Source organism: Oncorhynchus mykiss, unplaced genomic scaffold (assembly GCF_057628025.1).
Source record: "Oncorhynchus mykiss isolate SJ-2025 unplaced genomic scaffold, ASM5762802v1 scaffold93, whole genome shotgun sequence".
NCBI lineage: Eukaryota > Metazoa > Chordata > Actinopteri > Salmoniformes > Salmonidae > Oncorhynchus > Oncorhynchus mykiss.
This window is the reverse complement of record NW_028322092.1, coordinates 1,956,264-1,975,692: the sequence shown is the minus strand read 5'-3', so window position 1 is coordinate 1,975,692 and position 19,429 is coordinate 1,956,264. Positions and strand designations below refer to the sequence as shown.

Here is a 19,429-nt window from a genome sequence, read left to right as displayed (position 1 = left end):
GAGTGTAGTGTTGTATTCACCCCTCTGAGTGTTGTATTCACCCCTCTGAGTGTAGTGTTGTATTCACCCCTCTGAGTGTAGTGTTGTAGTTCACCCCTCTGAGTGTAGTGTTGTATTCACCCCTCTGAGTGTTGTATTCACCCCTCTGAGTGTAGTGTTGTATTCACCCCTCTGAGTGTAGTGTTGTATTTCACCCCTCTGAGTGTAGTGTTGTATTCACCCCTCTGAGTGTAGTGTTGTATTCACCCCTCTGAGTGTTATATTTCACCCCTCTGAGTGTAGTGTTGTATTCACCCCTCTGAGTGTTGTATTTCACCCCTCTGAGTGTAGTGTTATATTTCACCCCTCTGAGTGTAGTGTTGTATTCACCCCTCTGAGTGTAGTGTTGTATTCACCCCTCTGAGTGTTATATTTCACCCCTCTGAGTGTAGTGTTGTATTCACCCCTCTGAGTGTAGTGTTATATTTCACCCCTCTGAGTGTTGTATTCACCCCTCTGAGTGTAGTGTTGTATTCACCCCTCTGAGTGTAGTGTTGTATTCACCCCTCTGAGTGTAGTGTTGTATTCACCCCTCTGAGTGTAGTGTTGTAGTTCACCCCTCTGAGTGTAGTGTTGTATTCACCCCTCTGAGTGTAGTGTTGTATTTCACCCCTCTGAGTGTAGTGTTGTATTTCACCCCTCTGAGTGTAGTGTTATATTTCACCCCTCTGAGTGTTGTATTCACCCCTCTGAGTGTTGTGTTGTATTCACCCCTCTGAGTGTAGTGTTGTATTCACCCCTCTGAGTGTTGTGTTGTATTTCACCCCTCTGAGTGTAGTGTTGTATTCACCCCTCTGAGTGTAGTGTTGTATTTCACCCCTCTGAGTGTAGTGTTGTATTCACCCCTCTGAGTGTAGTGTTGTATTTCACCCCTCTGAGTGTAGTGTTGTATTCACCCCTCTGAGTGTAGTGTTGTATTTCACCCCTCTGAGTGTAGTGTTGTATTCACCCCTCTGAGTGTAGTGTTGTATTCACCCCTCTGAGTGTAGTGTTGTATTCACCCCTCTGAGTGTAGTGTTGTATTTCACCCCTCTGAGTGTAGTGTTGTATTCACCCCTCTGAGTGTAGTGTTGTATTTCACCCCTCTGAGTGTAGTGTTGTATTTCACCCCTCTGAGTGTAGTGTTATATTTCACCCCTCTGAGTGTAGTGTTGTATTCACCCCTCTGAGTGTTGTATTCACCCCTCTGAGTGTAGTGTTGTATTCACCCCTCTGAGTGTAGTGTTGTATTCACCCCTCTGAGTGTAGTGTTGTATTCACCCCTCTGAGTGTAGTGTTGTATTCACCCCTCTTAGTGTAGTGTTGTATTTCACCCCTCTGAGTGTAGTGTTGTATTTCACCCCTCTGAGTGTAGTGTTGTATTCACCCCTCTGAGTGTAGTGTTGTATTCACCCCTCTGAGTGTTGTATTCACCCCTCTGAGTGTAGTGTTGTATTTCACCCCTCTGAGTGTAGTGTTGTATTCACCCCTCTGAGTGTAGTGTTATATTTCACCCCTCTGAGTGTAGTGTTGTATTCGCCCCTCTGAGTGTAGTGTTGTATTTCACCCCTCTGAGTGTAGTGTTGTATTTCACCCCTCTGAGTGTAGTGTTGTATTTCACCCCTCTGAGTGTAGTGTTGTATTTCACCCCTCTGAGTGTAGTGTTGTATTCACCCCTCTGAGTGTAGTGTTGTATTTCACCCCTCTGAGTGTAGTGTTGTATTCACCCCTCTGAGTGTTGTATTCACCCCTCTGAGTGTAGTGTTGTATTCACCCCTCTGAGTGTAGTGTTGTATTCACCCCTCTGAGTGTAGTGTTGTATTTCACCCCTCTGAGTGTAGTGTTGTATTCACCCCTCACCAGACAGCAGTAATAATGGTGATTCAGTCTGAACCGCAGTAAGCAGTTTGCTGTGGCAGTATTGTAATAGTTAGTATTTCATTAGAGAGAAAGGACAAAGGCAGGATCATTCCTTCATGTACAGTCCTGCTATTTCTCACAATGGAGTTTGAATGATGTCAATAAAATATACCAGATGTGTTGAGCGAACAGGGAAGAGGTTTACAAGATGCACACAGCTCTGATAGAAACTCAAGGTCTCTGGAACAGAGGGGAAGGAACTTCCTGTTTTCTCTCGGGAGGCTGAGTAGAGCGAGAGAGACAGTAGGGCAATGATTACTGATTCGTTGTGAAGTGTGGGTTTGTGACGCAAGATGATGGAGAAATACAACACTCCTCTCTCTCCCCCATCCCCATCCTTCTCTCTCTCCCATCCCCAACCTTCTCTCTCTCTCCCCCATCCCCATCCTTCTCTCTCCTTCCTTCCTTCCTTCCTTCCTTCCCTCCCTCCCTCCCCCTCCCTCCCTCCCTCCCTCCCTCCCTCACTCCCTCCCTCCCTCCCTCCCTCCCTCCCTCCCTCCCTCCCTCCCCCATTCCCCATCCTCCTCTCTCTCCCCATCCCCATCCTTCTCTCTCTCCCATCCCCATCTTCCTCTCTCTCCCATCCCCATCCTTCTCTCTCTCCCATCCCCATCCTTCTCTCTCCCCCATCTCCATCCTTCTCTCTCTCCCATCCCCATCCTTCTCTCTCTCCCATCCCCATCCTTCTCTCTCCCTCCCCCATCCCCATCATTCTCTCTCTCCCATCCCCATCCTTCTCTCTCTCTCCCCCATCCCCATCCTTCTCTCTCTCTCCCCCATCCCCATCCTTCTCTCTCTCTCTCCTTAGAGAGCTATTTTTATTGTTCACGTTATTTTCGTTGACGATGTCTTGAAGTCAAGTGGTTCAATATTGAAATGCATTTTTCTGTACCACACAGGACAACCACAGGACAACCAGGAAAAAGCGACGGTCGGTGGAACTCTGGCACCACCAAGTGGACAATTGCTTCAGTTCGTTTGTGGCAGCAACGCTACCAGATATACTTGATACAAGATCAAATGTTACGTCAATATTATTATCTCCAAATTGCCCCCCCCCCCCCCCCCACACACACACACGCGCGCAATATATTATTATTCAAATTTAGCTGTTGATCTGGTTTTAACGTAACAACGCTTTCTCTCATTTCTGATTGGAGGGCGGACGACCACGTGTTCTTAGAACCTACAAATGTGTTACATTGTAACAGTCGAACGTGGTCATTCCTGGCGTTGATCAACTCCCCCTCCATGTCACCATTTATTGAAAGCATTCTATTTTTTATGGAAAACAAAAAGCATACAGAGCTCATTGTGACGTAAACATATTCGAATTTGACGTGTCGGAGAACGGCCACTTCGTCCCGAAACCATTGTGGGTATCGCTTCTCGGCCTTTTGGCTAAGATCAAGTGTAGTATCTGTTCTTATCAGTTTAATATCTGATAGGGCGCCCGGGAGATTGTGCTATTTACTTTTGTTTAAAATCATTATTGTATTGTTTCACTATTATTTTTGTCCTGGGTTAGGTGGTGGGTCTGGTGGTGGACTACAGGTGCACCAGCACCTGTAGGGTGAGTTTGAAGGCCCTCTGGTCCTTTTCTTTCTTATTTTAATTTAAATTTCAGTTTCCCCTTGTTTGTCCTGTTTTGTACCTCTCCTCCCCCTTGTATCCTACCCTCCCCCCCTTCAATTATTTCCTACTGTTTTGAGTTTTGTGTTGCCTGCTAGCCGGAGGGGCTTTCTGGCTTGTTGGAACGCTAGCCTCCTGGCCCTTTAGGCGTGGCAGGCATTGCATTGTTGTGCGTTTGTCTGACAGTATTTTCCCATCCACCTTGTACTTACTAGTTCACCCCCTAAATTGCCTTTTGTCTCTGTTTCTTGTCTTGTGTTGTCAACTGGGGGACCTTTGGCCTGCCGGCTTGCTAGCTGGTTGGCTTGACCTGGTCTGCTGGTGAGGCTCGCTAGCTGGTTGGCTTGGCCTGGCCTACTGGTGAGGCTTGCTAGCTGGTTGGCTTGGCCTGGCCTACTGGTGAGGCTTGCTAGCTGGTCGGCTCGGCCTGGCCTACTGGCGAGGCTTGCTAGCTGGTTGGCTTGGCCTGGCCTACTGGTGAGGCTTGCTAGCTGGTTGGCTTGGCCTGGCCTACTGGTGAGGCTTGCTAGCTGGTTGGCTTGGCCTGGCCTACTGGTGAGGCTTGCTAGCTGGTTAGCTTGGCCTGGCCTGCTAGCTCTCTCGGCCCTCAAGTTTGGCAGGTGTTGTGTTGGTCAGTGTTCCTTTTTGTTATCCCCTTAATTCCCCTTACCTAAATTTGTTTGTTTGTTAGCTCGCCCCACCCCCCCTCCCCCCGTTTTTGTTTGTTTTGTTCATTATTGTCCTTCCCCTTCGTGCCTTTCCCCTCCGGGGAAAATTTAATTTAAAAATTACACACAAAAAAAAAAAAAAAAAAATCCCTCCTTGTGTCCCTTCCCATTGTTGATAAGATTAGTTTGGTGCTGTGCTAGATAGTTTGTTGTGTGTCCCGTGGTACTGGTAGGCCCTGTTCAGCACAGTCTGGCTGAGCCTGCTAGTTCCTTGGCTGTTTTACACCCCTTCCTCTCCCTTTCCCCTTCCCTTCCCCCTCCCCTCCCCTCTCACTGGTGTTGGGCTGTAAAGGGAGTGGGCCTCCATCATGTCAGCAGCACAGGCTGGCATGAGGAGGCACCATGCAGTGCGCCTCCTTCTAAAGGAGAGGGGAGGAAAAATAATGGAGCTATCCCGATTGGATTTCTCCAGAAAATTCCTCCAGAAAGAGCTCGGCTTTCATCCCGCGCAGGTAAACTGCATCTTAGCCCTCCCCTATAGGAAGGGCTTCGATGTCAGTTTTGCCAACGCCAGCTTCCTGAGGGAGTTCTGGGGGAAACTCCAGAACGCCCTGAACACCCAGGGGTCCCTCACAGCGATGTTTGAGGTGACCAAGCTGACGGATAATAGCATTAAAACCGTTATTGTCCGTATGTACAATGAAACCGTACAGCCGGAGGACGTTGCAGTATGGCTGGGCAGGTACTGCAACGTGAAGGGTCCCCTGATCCAGGTAAAAGACCTTGATGGGATCTGGACAGGGGCCTGGAGGGTCACTGTCCAGCAAAGGGAGGACCCTGGGGGCTATGGTGGGTTGAAAGCCATCCCATCCACCATAGTCCTCGGAGAGAACAGGGGCCATGTTCACTACCAGGACCAGCCCAAGCTGTGCCGTAAGTGTGGTGAACATGGCCACCTTGCAGACGCCTGTCAGAAGGTCGTCTGCATGAAGTGCCGGGAGGTGGGCCACCGCTACGAGGAGTGCACGAACGGAAGGTCGTGCAACCTCTGTGGCGAGCGGTCCCACCTCATCCGCGACTGCCCCTCCTCCTGGGCCAACAGGGCCAAGGCTGGAAGGAGGGAGTGGGCGGCCGCGGACCGGGCTTTCGAGCGCCAGAGGGCTGGAACGGCAGTTGCCGAGGTGGTAGTGGAGGAGCCGGTGGTGGTGGAGGAGGAGGCAGTAGTGGAGCCGGTAGTGGTGGTAGAGGAGACAGTGGTGGAGCCGGTGGTGGTGGCTGTAGTGGAGGGCGCGGAAGGTGCAGTGGTGGAAGAAGTGGGAGGAGAGGACAAAACCCTCCCCACCCCAATCCCCCTGCCCCAGACTAATGTGACCCCTGAAGGAGAAAGGGCCGAGAAAGACGGCTCCGGAGAGATGTTTAGCGAAAGCTCCCCAAGTGGGTCAGACATCATAGGGTCGGTGTCGGAAAGCACCATGGAGACTGTGTCAGAAGGTACGGGAGAGGAGGGGGAGAGTAAGGAACACCTCCCCCTACGTAAAAGAAACGCTGAGGAGCTCTCTGACCCCGAACAGGGTGAGGAGAAAAAGGGAAAGGTGGAGTGGGAGAGCTCCCAGGGGGAGGAAGAACCCAGAACCTTCCCCTCCAACTCCCCCAATCAAGTCTCCTTTTTAAGTCCTGTTTTAACCTCCTCTCCCTTCCAAACCCCCTTACCCCGGAGGGAGAGAGAGAAAGTCCCTGAAGACTAACCCCCTTTTAACTTTTCAATGGCTTTTCTTCTAGCACTGTTTTTACTCACCCCTTTCATGGCTTTTAAAATCACCACTATAAACGTGAGGAGCGTAAAGACAGCAACAAGAGCACAGTCGGTTTTATCCTTTTTAGAAAGGTTTAACTCTGATGTGTTTTTACTACAGGAGTGTGGTCTACCCTTTTTATCCTCTTACAGGAAATGGGAGGATAAGTGGCGGCACGGGCCCTCCATTTGGAGTGGTTCCAATTTTAACAAGAACGACGGTGTTGCCATTTTAATCAAGACCCCACAGGTGGTGGTGAAGGGGAGCACAGTGGTGGTAGGTGGGCGTGCTCTTTTAGCCAACTGTACTTTTATGGGGAGGGATTTTAACGTGCTAAACGTGTATGGTTTTAACGATAAACATGACCGGTGTGCACTTTTAGAGGACCTGCAGTCCCACATGCTAGGGAGGGATCCTCTAGTGGTGGGTGGGGATTTTAATTGTGTTTTAAGCAGAGCAGACAGGAGAGGGGCAGGAGGGGATTTTAAGGTAGACAGGTCGTGTTTTATTGCAAGTGCTGTGCAGGGATTTTAAACTGACTGACTGTTTTAAAACCCTGCATCCAAGAGAGGAGGGCTTCACCTGGACCAGTGGTGATGGCACCAGAGCCTCTCGCATTGATTATCTGTTTACCCGGGACTGTCCCCCAACTGATGCTAGAATAACCCCTGCTTTCTTCTCAGACCACGTAATGCTGACGTGCACCCTTTCACTATCTTCGGGTGTGACTGTGGGAAGAGGGCCCTGGAAACTGAACTGCTCCCTTCTAGAAGATGATAGAGTAGTTAGTCAGTACAGAGAGCAGTTCAGCCAGTGGCAGACGCTACAGGACTTCTTTGACACGCGAGCACAGTGGTGGGAAATGGTGAAGGAAAGGACAAGGACCTTCTTTAGAGAGATAGGAAAGGAAAAAAGCAGAGAAAAAGATAGACGCATGGTGGGACTGCAAAAGCGACTGGAAAGGTATTTTAACCTATGCCAACAGGGCCTTGATTTTAACCAAGAAATTAAAGAAGTAAAGAAGGAAATGGCACTTTTAGCAGAACAGAGAAGCAAGGGGGTTATTTTAAGAAGCAAGGAAAGGGAATTAGAAGAGGGGGAGAAGTGCACTAGGTACTTTTTTAAGAAAATAATTAGTAAGGGTAGGATTATGACAGGATTGAGAAACAAGGACGGGGTTTTAAAAACAGACACAGAGGGAATAAAGGAAGTGGTCGAGGACTTTTATGGGGAACTGTTTGGGGTAAAAGATGTGTGCGAGGGAACAATGGGGGACCTTTTAACATACATCGACAAGACCTTACCCAATACAGACGACCTGAAAAAAGACCTGACGAGGACAGAAATCGACCAAGGACTGAAACGTTTTAAGAGAGGTAAATCACCGGGGGAGGACGGCCTCCCTTTGGAGTTTTATCTGACCTTTTGGGATGTTTTAGCCGACGAACTTCTGACTGTTTTTACTGACTTCGAACACCTCGACAGACTACCCGACAGTTTTAGAGTGGGGATCGTGACTCTTTTACATAAGAAAAACGACAGGACGGACCTGAAAAACTGGAGACCGATTACCCTTTTAAACTTTGATTGTAAACTTTTTACCAAGGTTTTAACACTCAGAATGTCTTCTGTTTTAGGGGAGGTGATCCACCCGGACCAAACCTGTGCCGTGCCCGGAAGGAAGATCACGGACAGCCTGATACTGATCCGAGATGCCATCTGTTATGCGAGAGACAGAAACATGCGGCTTGTAGTCCTAAATTTAGATTTTGAAAAAGCCTTTGATCGGGTCTCGCACCAGTACCTCTTTAAGGTACTGCAAAAAATGGGTTTCCCGGACAGGTTCTTAGCTTGGGTGGGACTGCTGTACGGGGACATCACCAGCAAAATCCTTGTAAATGGGCATCTGTCAAAAGCAGTGGGAGTACACTGCGGCGTCCGTCAGGGCTGTCCGTTATCTCCCCTTCTGTTCGTGGCCTGTATTGAACCACTGGCACAGGTCTTGAGAAGGGACCAAGGGATCAGTGGGGTGGGTATCCCGGGGAGTGGGGGGATGACCGCCAAGTGCGTCTTTTACATGGACGACGTCAACATTTTATGTACCGACCTTTTATCCGTCGACAGGACTCTGGACAGGACTGACTGGTACGGACGAGCCTCTGGGGCGAGACTGAACAGAGACAAGACAGAGGCCCAATTCTTCGGACCGTGGGCAGACCCAGACTTGACCAGACTACCTCTGACAGTTAAACTGACGGACATAAGGGTACTGGGGGTAAAGTTTGACCGGGGGGGAGGAGGGAGCGGTAACTGGAGCGGAATCCTGGGGACGGTAAGACAGAGACTGGGTTTTTGGGGACTACGACAGCTGACTTTTGAGGGCAAGGTTTTAATCATTAAAGCTGTGATTTTACCTGTGCTTTTATTAATCAGTTCTGTTTTTATCCCCCCTCGAAGGAGCATTTTAGACCTGGAGCGGACGCTGTTTTACTTCCTGTGGGGAGGCAAGTGGGAGAGGCTGAGGAGGGAGGTGGTCAAGAGGCCCAGGTCCAAGGGGGGGAAAGGCTTGCCTGACCTCTACTTGTTCCTGGGCAGCCGCTACACAGCGTTACATCTGACTCTTGCCACCTCCCCGGTCAACAACAAGACCCAGGCCCTCGCACGGTTCTGGCTGGGATCTTACCTCAGGACTCTGAGGCTGATCCCAGTCGACCTGCGAGCCCCAGTCTCTTTCCTGCTACCCCCGCACTACGCCCAGCTCCAGAAGTTTTTAAGACATTTTAAACTGGAAAAAGAAACAGTCACGGTTTTAACAAAACACCGCTCTCTTCTCTCTCTTGTGCAGGATCGGGAACCAGTGTGTCCAGTGCGCGGGCTCGCTATAGGTGAGCCCACAACGGTTTGGCGCAACGTGGCCCATCCTGCTCTCCTGAATCGGCATCGGGACCTGTCCTGGATGGTCGCCCACGAGATCCTCCCGGTCAGGGCCGTTATGCACTCACGGGGCATGGCGAGGACATCCGCGTGCCCCCGACCAGGCTGCGGCCAAGAAGAGTCGGTGAGGCACATGCTCTGGGAGTGCAGAGCCGCCAGGGACCTGTGGAAGGAAGCAGGCCCCCTGATCACCTCGTGTCTGCCAGCAGGGGAGGACCTAACACCTCAGCTCGTGCTGTATGGGGTGGGCCGAAGGCCCATTCCATCGAAGGCCTTCACCAAGCTCTGGCCCACCCTCACGTGCCTGAAGGAAGCACTGTGGTCCTCCCGTAACCTGCTGGTAGCGAAAAACGTAGAGACCACCCCCCAGGCAGTGGCCATGGTAGCCACGGAAGCCCTGGGGTGGTACGGAAGGAAGGGGGCCTCGACCCCAGGCGAAGGGTCCCCCACAACACCCTAGGTCCCGGCGGCCACGGCCTGACAGCGCTGCGGCGCCTAGGGCGATGCGCCTAGGGGAGGGATCTCCTCTGGGCCCCGAAGGACGGGACGATGATCTATTCAGAAGAGCAGGATGAGGTGAGCTTGATAAAGACTCACCCCCCTCCTGTACAAGGGACTGAAGACAGCCTTTTAACAAAGTGACTTTTTAACATGGTTTTTCATGTCTTAAAAATGTTTTACCTTTGTTAGATCATTAGTACACATTTTAAATGGCTTTTACAGATTTGATGTTTTCCAGGAAAGTACTTTTATCCATGGTTGTTTTCATTGGTTTTAACAACATGTACTTTTTAACAAATTTAAATGTAACTTTCAAATGCTGTGTTTTATGCTTTGCTGCCGTTTTTATGTGTATCAATGATGTAAAAAATGTATGAGCTGTTTTTAAAGGAAATGTGTCAATAAAACTTTTCCAAAAGAAAAAAATCTGTTCTTATCAGTTTAATATCTGATAGGGCGCCCGGGAGATTGTGCTATTTACTTTTGTTTAAAATCATTATTGTATTGTTTCACTATTATTTTTGTCCTGGGTTAGGTGGTGGGTCTGGTGGTGGACTACAGGTGCACCAGCACCTGTAGGGTGAGTTTGAAGGCCCTCTGGTCCTTTTCTTTCTTATTTTAATTTAAATTTCAGTTTCCCCTTGTTTGTCCTGTTTTGTACCTCTCCTCCCCCTTGTATCCTACCCTCCCCCCCTTCAATTATTTCCTACTGTTTTGAGTTTTGTGTTGCCTGCTAGCCGGAGGGGCTTTCTGGCTTGTTGGAACGCTAGCCTCCTGGCCCTTTAGGCGTGGCAGGCATTGCATTGTTGTGCGTTTGTCTGACAGTATTTTCCCATCCACCTTGTACTTACTAGTTCACCCCCTAAATTGCCTTTTGTCTCTGTTTCTTGTCTTGTGTTGTCAACTGGGGGACCTTTGGCCTGCCGGCTTGCTAGCTGGTTGGCTTGACCTGGTCTGCTGGTGAGGCTCGCTAGCTGGTTGGCTTGGCCTGGCCTACTGGTGAGGCTTGCTAGCTGGTTGGCTTGGCCTGGCCTACTGGTGAGGCTTGCTAGCTGGTCGGCTCGGCCTGGCCTACTGGCGAGGCTTGCTAGCTGGTTGGCTTGGCCTGGCCTACTGGTGAGGCTTGCTAGCTGGTTGGCTTGGCCTGGCCTACTGGTGAGGCTTGCTAGCTGGTTGGCTTGGCCTGGCCTACTGGTGAGGCTTGCTAGCTGGTTAGCTTGGCCTGGCCTGCTAGCTCTCTCGGCCCTCAAGTTTGGCAGGTGTTGTGTTGGTCAGTGTTCCTTTTTGTTATCCCCTTAATTCCCCTTACCTAAATTTGTTTGTTTGTTAGCTCGCCCCACCCCCCCTCCCCCCGTTTTTGTTTGTTTTGTTCATTATTGTCCTTCCCCTTCGTGCCTTTCCCCTCCGGGGAAAATTTAATTTAAAAATTACACACAAAAAAAAAAAAAAAAAAAATCCCTCCTTGTGTCCCTTCCCATTGTTGATAAGATTAGTTTGGTGCTGTGCTAGATAGTTTGTTGTGTGTCCCGTGGTACTGGTAGGCCCTGTTCAGCACAGTCTGGCTGAGCCTGCTAGTTCCTTGGCTGTTTTACACCCCTTCCTCTCCCTTTCCCCTTCCCTTCCCCCTCCCCTCCCCTCTCACTGGTGTTGGGCTGTAAAGGGAGTGGGCCTCCATCATGTCAGCAGCACAGGCTGGCATGAGGAGGCACCATGCAGTGCGCCTCCTTCTAAAGGAGAGGGGAGGAAAAATAATGGAGCTATCCCGATTGGATTTCTCCAGAAAATTCCTCCAGAAAGAGCTCGGCTTTCATCCCGCGCAGGTAAACTGCATCTTAGCCCTCCCCTATAGGAAGGGCTTCGATGTCAGTTTTGCCAACGCCAGCTTCCTGAGGGAGTTCTGGGGGAAACTCCAGAACGCCCTGAACACCCAGGGGTCCCTCACAGCGATGTTTGAGGTGACCAAGCTGACGGATAATAGCATTAAAACCGTTATTGTCCGTATGTACAATGAAACCGTACAGCCGGAGGACGTTGCAGTATGGCTGGGCAGGTACTGCAACGTGAAGGGTCCCCTGATCCAGGTAAAAGACCTTGATGGGATCTGGACAGGGGCCTGGAGGGTCACTGTCCAGCAAAGGGAGGACCCTGGGGGCTATGGTGGGTTGAAAGCCATCCCATCCACCATAGTCCTCGGAGAGAACAGGGGCCATGTTCACTACCAGGACCAGCCCAAGCTGTGCCGTAAGTGTGGTGAACATGGCCACCTTGCAGACGCCTGTCAGAAGGTCGTCTGCATGAAGTGCCGGGAGGTGGGCCACCGCTACGAGGAGTGCACGAACGGAAGGTCGTGCAACCTCTGTGGCGAGCGGTCCCACCTCATCCGCGACTGCCCCTCCTCCTGGGCCAACAGGGCCAAGGCTGGAAGGAGGGAGTGGGCGGCCGCGGACCGGGCTTTCGAGCGCCAGAGGGCTGGAACGGCAGTTGCCGAGGTGGTAGTGGAGGAGCCGGTGGTGGTGGAGGAGGAGGCAGTAGTGGAGCCGGTAGTGGTGGTAGAGGAGACAGTGGTGGAGCCGGTGGTGGTGGCTGTAGTGGAGGGCGCGGAAGGTGCAGTGGTGGAAGAAGTGGGAGGAGAGGACAAAACCCTCCCCACCCCAATCCCCCTGCCCCAGACTAATGTGACCCCTGAAGGAGAAAGGGCCGAGAAAGACGGCTCCGGAGAGATGTTTAGCGAAAGCTCCCCAAGTGGGTCAGACATCATAGGGTCGGTGTCGGAAAGCACCATGGAGACTGTGTCAGAAGGTACGGGAGAGGAGGGGGAGAGTAAGGAACACCTCCCCCTACGTAAAAGAAACGCTGAGGAGCTCTCTGACCCCGAACAGGGTGAGGAGAAAAAGGGAAAGGTGGAGTGGGAGAGCTCCCAGGGGGAGGAAGAACCCAGAACCTTCCCCTCCAACTCCCCCAATCAAGTCTCCTTTTTAAGTCCTGTTTTAACCTCCTCTCCCTTCCAAACCCCCTTACCCCGGAGGGAGAGAGAGAAAGTCCCTGAAGACTAACCCCCTTAACTTTTCAATGGCTTTTCTTCTAGCACTGTTTTTACTCACCCCTTTCATGGCTTTTAAAATCACCACTATAAACGTGAGGAGCGTAAAGACAGCAACAAGAGCACAGTCGGTTTTATCCTTTTTAGAAAGGTTTAACTCTGATGTGTTTTTACTACAGGAGTGTGGTCTACCCTTTTTATCCTCTTACAGGAAATGGGAGGATAAGTGGCGGCACGGGCCCTCCATTTGGAGTGGTTCCAATTTTAACAAGAACGACGGTGTTGCCATTTTAATCAAGACCCCACAGGTGGTGGTGAAGGGGAGCACAGTGGTGGTAGGTGGGCGTGCTCTTTTAGCCAACTGTACTTTTATGGGGAGGGATTTTAACGTGCTAAACGTGTATGGTTTTAACGATAAACATGACCGGTGTGCACTTTTAGAGGACCTGCAGTCCCACATGCTAGGGAGGGATCCTCTAGTGGTGGGTGGGGATTTTAATTGTGTTTTAAGCAGAGCAGACAGGAGAGGGGCAGGAGGGGATTTTAAGGTAGACAGGTCAAGTGTTTTATTGCAAGTGCTGTGCAGGGATTTTAAACTGACTGACTGTTTTAAAACCCTGCATCCAAGAGAGGAGGGCTTCACCTGGACCAGTGGTGATGGCACCAGAGCCTCTCGCATTGATTATCTGTTTACCCGGGACTGTCCCCCAACTGATGCTAGAATAACCCCTGCTTTCTTCTCAGACCACGTAATGCTGACGTGCACCCTTTCACTATCTTCGGGTGTGACTGTGGGAAGAGGGCCCTGGAAACTGAACTGCTCCCTTCTAGAAGATGATAGAGTAGTTAGTCAGTACAGAGAGCAGTTCAGCCAGTGGCAGACGCTACAGGACTTCTTTGACACGCGAGCACAGTGGTGGGAAATGGTGAAGGAAAGGACAAGAACCTTCTTTAGAGAGATAGGAAAGGAAAAAAGCAGAGAAAAAGATAGACGCATGGTGGGACAGCAAAAGCGACTGGAAAGGTATTTTAACCTATGCCAACAGGGCCTTGATTTTAACCAAGAAATTAAAGAAGTAAAGAAGGAAATGGCACTTTTAGCAGAACAGAGAAGCAAGGGGGTTATTTTAAGAAGCAAGGAAAGGGAATTAGAAGAGGGGGAGAAGTGCACTAGGTACTTTTTTAAGAAAATAATTAGTAAGGGTAGGATTATGACAGGATTGAGAAACAAGGACGGGGTTTTAAAAACAGACACAGAGGGAATAAAGGAAGTGGTCGAGGACTTTTATGGGGAACTGTTTGGGGTAAAAGATGTGTGCGAGGGAACAATGGGGGACCTTTTAACATACATCGACAAGACCTTACCCAATACAGACGACCTGAAAAAAGACCTGACGAGGACAGAAATCGACCAAGGACTGAAACGTTTTAAGAGAGGTAAATCACCGGGGGAGGACGGCCTCCCTTTGGAGTTTTATCTGACCTTTTGGGATGTTTTAGCCGACGAACTTCTGACTGTTTTTACTGACTTCGAACACCTCGACAGACTACCCGACAGTTTTAGAGTGGGGATCGTGACTCTTTTACATAAGAAAAACGACAGGACGGACCTGAAAAACTGGAGACCGATTACCCTTTTAAACTTTGATTGTAAACTTTTTACCAAGGTTTTAACACTCAGAATGTCTTCTGTTTTAGGGGAGGTGATCCACCCGGACCAAACCTGTGCCGTGCCCGGAAGGAAGATCACGGACAGCCTGATACTGATCCGAGATGCCATCTGTTATGCGAGAGACAGAAACATGCGGCTTGTAGTCCTAAATTTAGATTTTGAAAAAGCCTTTGATCGGGTCTCGCACCAGTACCTCTTTAAGGTACTGCAAAAAATGGGTTTCCCGGACAGGTTCTTAGCTTGGGTGGGACTGCTGTACGGGGACATCACCAGCAAAATCCTTGTAAATGGGCATCTGTCAAAAGCAGTGGGAGTACACTGCGGCGTCCGTCAGGGCTGTCCGTTATCTCCCCTTCTGTTCGTGGCCTGTATTGAACCACTGGCACAGGTCTTGAGAAGGGACCAAGGGATCAGTGGGGTGGGTATCCCGGGGAGTGGGGGGATGACCGCCAAGTGCGTCTTTTACATGGACGACGTCAACATTTTATGTACCGACCTTTTATCCGTCGACAGGACTCTGGACAGGACTGACTGGTACGGACGAGCCTCTGGGGCGAGACTGAACAGAGACAAGACAGAGGCCCAATTCTTCGGACCGTGGGCAGACCCAGACTTGACCAGACTACCTCTGACAGTTAAACTGACGGACATAAGGGTACTGGGGGTAAAGTTTGACCGGGGGGGAGGAGGGAGCGGTAACTGGAGCGGAATCCTGGGGACGGTAAGACAGAGACTGGGTTTTTGGGGACTACGACAGCTGACTTTTGAGGGCAAGGTTTTAATCATTAAAGCTGTGATTTTACCTGTGCTTTTATTAATCAGTTCTGTTTTTATCCCCCCTCGAAGGAGCATTTTAGACCTGGAGCGGACGCTGTTTTACTTCCTGTGGGGAGGCAAGTGGGAGAGGCTGAGGAGGGAGGTGGTCAAGAGGCCCAGGTCCAAGGGGGGGAAAGGCTTGCCTGACCTCTACTTGTTCCTGGGCAGCCGCTACACAGCGTTACATCTGACTCTTGCCACCTCCCCGGTCAACAACAAGACCCAGGCCCTCGCACGGTTCTGGCTGGGATCTTACCTCAGGACTCTGAGGCTGATCCCAGTCGACCTGCGAGCCCCAGTCTCTTTCCTGCTACCCCCGCACTACGCCCAGCTCCAGAAGTTTTTAAGACATTTTAAACTGGAAAAAGAAACAGTCACGGTTTTAACAAAACACCGCTCTCTTCTCTCTCTTGTGCAGGATCGGGAACCAGTGTGTCCAGTGCGCGGGCTCGCTATAGGTGAGCCCACAACGGTTTGGCGCAACGTGGCCCATCCTGCTCTCCTGAATCGGCATCGGGACCTGTCCTGGATGGTCGCCCACGAGATCCTCCCGGTCAGGGCCGTTATGCACTCACGGGGCATGGCGAGGACATCCGCGTGCCCCCGACCAGGCTGCGGCCAAGAAGAGTCGGTGAGGCACATGCTCTGGGAGTGCAGAGCCGCCAGGGACCTGTGGAAGGAAGCAGGCCCCCTGATCACCTCGTGTCTGCCAGCAGGGGAGGACCTAACACCTCAGCTCGTGCTGTATGGGGTGGGCCGAAGGCCCATTCCATCGAAGGCCTTCGCCAAGCTCTGGCCCACCCTCACGTGCCTGAAGGAAGCACTGTGGTCCTCCCGTAACCTGCTGGTAGCGAAAAACGTAGAGACCACCCCCCAGGCAGTGGCCATGGTAGCCACGGAAGCCCTGGGGTGGTACGGAAGGAAGGGGGCCTCGACCCCAGGCGAAGGGTCCCCCACAACACCCTAGGTCCCGGCGGCCACGGCCTGACAGCGCTGCGGCGCCTAGGGCGATGCGCCTAGGGGAGGGATCTCCTCTGGGCCCCGAAGGACGGGACGATGATCTATTCAGAAGAGCAGGATGAGGTGAGCTTGATAAAGACTCACCCCCCTCCTGTACAAGGGACTGAAGACAGCCTTTTAACAAAGTGACTTTTTAACATGGTTTTTCATGTCTTAAAAATGTTTTACCTTTGTTAGATCATTAGTACACATTTTAAATGGCTTTTACAGATGTGATGTTTTTACAAGGAAAGTACTTTTATCCATGGTTGTTTTCATTGGTTTTAACAACATGTACTTTTTAACAAATTTAAATGTAACTTTCAAATGCTGTGTTTTATGCTTTGTTGCCGTTTTTATGTATCAATGATGTAAAAAATGTATGAGCTGTTTTTAAAGGAAATGTGTCAATAAAACTTTTCCAAAAGAAAAAATCTGTTCTTATCAGTTTAATATCTGATACGTCCCCTATCTGGGGACCATATATTAAATTGATTTTTGGAATAGGGAGATGGAATAGGGGCTTGCTCCGTCCACTCCACGCATCGACCTGGTATTGCAGTACCTCCAGGAACGGTGCACCCCCTTTCATTGTAAAGAGAAATCACGTTGATCTATATTTTGCATCTTCACATTGAGCAAGATAGTGCTGGTCAAATCAAATCGGTCACCGTTTTACTGACTACGATAGCTGTTGGGAATGGGGTGCGTTCGTCTTATAATCAAAGATTTTTCGTCACACGGGACTTGCAAACTTTCCTCAACATTGCAAATATACACAGAGCTAGGTAATAAAGTAGTTAAAACATTAATATACACACAGAGCTAAGTAATAAAGTAGATTGCTTCTCTGGGTTAGGTGGTATATATATATATATATATATAAATATACACACAGAGCTAAGTAATAAAGTAGATTGCTTCTCTGGGTTAGGTGGTATATATATATATATATATATATATATATATAAATATACACACAGAGCTAAGTAATAAAGTAGTTAAAACATTAATATACACACAGAGCTAAGTAATAAAGTAGATTGCTTCTCTGGGTTAGGTGGTATATATATATATATAAATATACACACAGAGCTAAGTAATAAAGTAGTTACAACATTAACTATTGAACCTGACTGTTGTCAGGAAGAATCACCCTCTGCCTCAAGTGACACCCCTGAATGGGAACAGCTGATAGACTCATTGCCGATAGAGTAATAGGCTCTGTCATAACCAGAGGCCCATATATGCACTGTAAGAAAAGTATTTCCTGTTGTAAGATATGTCATCATCCTCTCTGCTCTGAGGGAATGGGAGGAGCAGCGGATCGGGTGCAGAGAATCAAAAGGTATATAAAAGAGACATTTGCCATTACTTTGGCGCTGACTTCTTGAATTCTGAATTCATTTAGACAACCATTTGACTTCGGGTAAATTGACACCTGACTCAAATTACTTAAAATATTCTAATTTGTTGGATCTGAAAAGTGACTCTCCGATATACCGTTTAACTATTGAACAGTTGTTTTGTCGCTTTGCGCCAGGCGCGTGGGTGCTGATGCAAATATATCCAGAGGAGTTCTCTGTAGCCTCTCGATTGAGCTCAGCATCTCGACCTCGTTGCGAGCCACTGACACTGCGGTAGTTCAACGGGGTTGAGAGGCACTCTAGTCCTTAAGGTTATCCCTTGCTTTCTCTTATGGATGTCTGAATTGACCCTGTGGTTTTGCGCCAGGTACGTGGGTGCTGATGCAAATATATCCAGAAGAGTTCTCTGTAGCCTCTCGATTGAGCTCAGCATCTCGACCTCGTTGCGAGCCATTGACACTGCGGTAGTTCAACGGGGTTGAGAGGCACTCTAGTCCTTAAGGCTATCCCTTGCTTTCTCTTATGGATGTCTGAATTGACCCTGTGGTTTTGCGCCAGGTACGTGGGTGCTGATGCAAATATATCCAGAGAGTTCTCTGTAGCCTCTCGATTGAGCTCAGTATCGCGACCTCGTTGCGGACACAGACTTTTTGGTATTCCATTTGGGGCAGGGAATCACCAGCGGGTTCTCCCATCCGAGCCAAACTTGAATCTCTCAATTTAGTAAAGCACCGACTCCAATTCAACCTCTCAGCCAGTAGAGGGGAGTCGCTACCTATCTAAATTCTTAACAGAACTCTGACCGAGTGAAACTCTGCTCCTGATCTCGTGGGTCTCCTCGTCATCTCTCAAAGGTAATTCAATAACTATTATAAGTATTTAAATATAGAGATAAGTGTTATCATTGTACCAGGCATTTTATAAGAGCATTAAGTCATTTGCATGTTTTTGATTAACGCTGTGTGTGACCGAGTAACAAATTGTGTATTTTGAAGTGTGTTTGATTGTAAAAAGACAAAAAACAGAGTGTTTTCAAAAATAAACGGTAGTCTTATTTTGTCTCGAGTAAAACGCCCTCCCAAGACAGTTAACGGCACGGGAGATAACAACCCTGACACTCCCCGCTACCGGGACACTGGAAATGGGGATCAATGCTCTATGACAGAATGAGTTACCATTAAAAGACAAGGAGGAAGGTGTGTCCAGTAGTGATTCATTTAATTGTCTTATCGATCTATCTAAGTTTTATTTTCCAAGCGATACATAGCCGACGGGCAGAGTAGTGAGACTAAGTTGACTAAAGGTCTTCACACTTTAAACTAGATACATCACAGAGGGGAAACACTCAACCACAGGGAAATCATATAGAGACTGGTAGGACTAGTGCTTAATAACAACTCAGGGATCAATTAGTGGTGAAACAAAGAGTCTAGAGGATAAAGGTGGGGTTCACACATCCCAGCTAGAGCTAGACCGTTGAGAGTGACAAGGCAAAAGACCTCTCTACGCGGACAACTCTTCGATATAGAAAGAGAGGCAGGGCTACGCGAGCGGTCCAGGTTATACCGAGATAACCTGAAGTATCTATAGTGCTCTGTCCAATTCAGGGAAGGGGACGCTAACCACCTCTAGCACCCCGCTGCCGGCCAAGGGGCGGGGCTGAAGGTTTCGTATCACGACAGCTCTATACTCCCTTTATCATCTAGACTCCCTTTATCATCTTTGATCTAGACTCCCTTTATCATCTTTGATCTAGACTCCCTTTATCATCTTTGATCTAGACTCCCTTTATCATCTATGATCTAGACTCCCTTTATCATCTATGATCTAGACTCCCTTTATCATCTTTGATCTAGACTCCCTTTATCATCTAGACTCCATTTATCATCTAGACTCCCTTTATCATCTAGACTCCCTTTATCATCTATGATCTAGACTCCCTTTATCATCTATGATCTAGACTCCCTTTATCATCTATGATCTAGACTCCCTTTATCATCTATGATCTAGACTCCCTTTATCATCTATGATCTAGACTCCCTTTATCATCTATGATCTAGACTTCCTTT

General features: G+C 49.1%; 2 protein-coding genes, 1 non-coding gene and 1 pseudogene across 5 annotated transcripts; all 4 read left to right on the top strand.

The window, feature by feature from the left end:
* Positions 1–3,319: 3,319 nt before the first annotated feature.
* Positions 3,320–3,508, top strand: LOC149970170 (U2 spliceosomal RNA). Its single transcript, XR_016493779.1, has one exon. It is a non-coding gene; the product is annotated as a U2 spliceosomal RNA (small nuclear RNA).
* Positions 3,509–4,161: 653 nt separating this feature from the next.
* LOC149970169 (uncharacterized) lies at positions 4,162–9,892 on the top strand. The gene is made up of 2 exons (XM_090228640.1): positions 4,162–5,810; positions 6,184–9,892. The coding sequence occupies exons 1-2, from the start codon at positions 4,607–4,609 to the stop codon at positions 6,264–6,266; spliced, it is 1,287 nt and encodes a 428-aa protein (XP_090084766.1). The 5' UTR covers positions 4,162–4,606; the 3' UTR covers positions 6,267–9,892.
* Positions 9,893–10,998: 1,106 nt separating this feature from the next.
* LOC149970168 (uncharacterized) lies at positions 10,999–16,427 on the top strand. 3 transcript variants are annotated; one of them, XM_090228642.1, is made up of 3 exons: positions 10,999–12,346; positions 12,718–12,841; positions 15,413–16,427. In XM_090228642.1, exons 1-2 carry the CDS (start codon positions 11,143–11,145, stop codon positions 12,798–12,800), a joined length of 1,287 nt encoding a protein of 428 aa, XP_090084768.1. In that variant the 5' UTR covers positions 10,999–11,142; the 3' UTR covers positions 12,801–12,841; positions 15,413–16,427. The 3 variants fall into 3 exon arrangements, with proteins under 3 accessions (XP_090084768.1, XP_090084770.1, XP_090084767.1); XM_090228644.1 differs by having other exon boundaries at positions 12,718–12,845; positions 15,413–15,546; XM_090228641.1 differs by having other exon boundaries at positions 12,718–16,427.
* Positions 16,406–16,580, top strand: LOC149970167 (U2 spliceosomal RNA; annotated as a pseudogene).
* The last annotated feature ends 2,849 nt before the right edge of the window (positions 16,581–19,429 follow it).

What these genes read in the sequence shown, in the direction of transcription:
- LOC149970168 (XM_090228642.1), top strand. Translation starts at nt 11,143, where the DNA reads ATGTCAGCAGCACAGGCTGGCATGAGGAGGCACCATGCAGTGCGCCTC. An exon ending in GCTCTCTGACCCCGAACAGG is followed by an intron (nt 12,347 to 12,717) that starts GTGAGGAGAAAA and finishes ATCCTCTTACAG; the next exon opens with GAAATGGGAGGATAAGTGGC.
- LOC149970169 (XM_090228640.1), top strand. Translation starts at nt 4,607, where the DNA reads ATGTCAGCAGCACAGGCTGGCATGAGGAGGCACCATGCAGTGCGCCTC. An exon ending in GCTCTCTGACCCCGAACAGG is followed by an intron (nt 5,811 to 6,183) that starts GTGAGGAGAAAA and finishes ATCCTCTTACAG; the next exon opens with GAAATGGGAGGATAAGTGGC.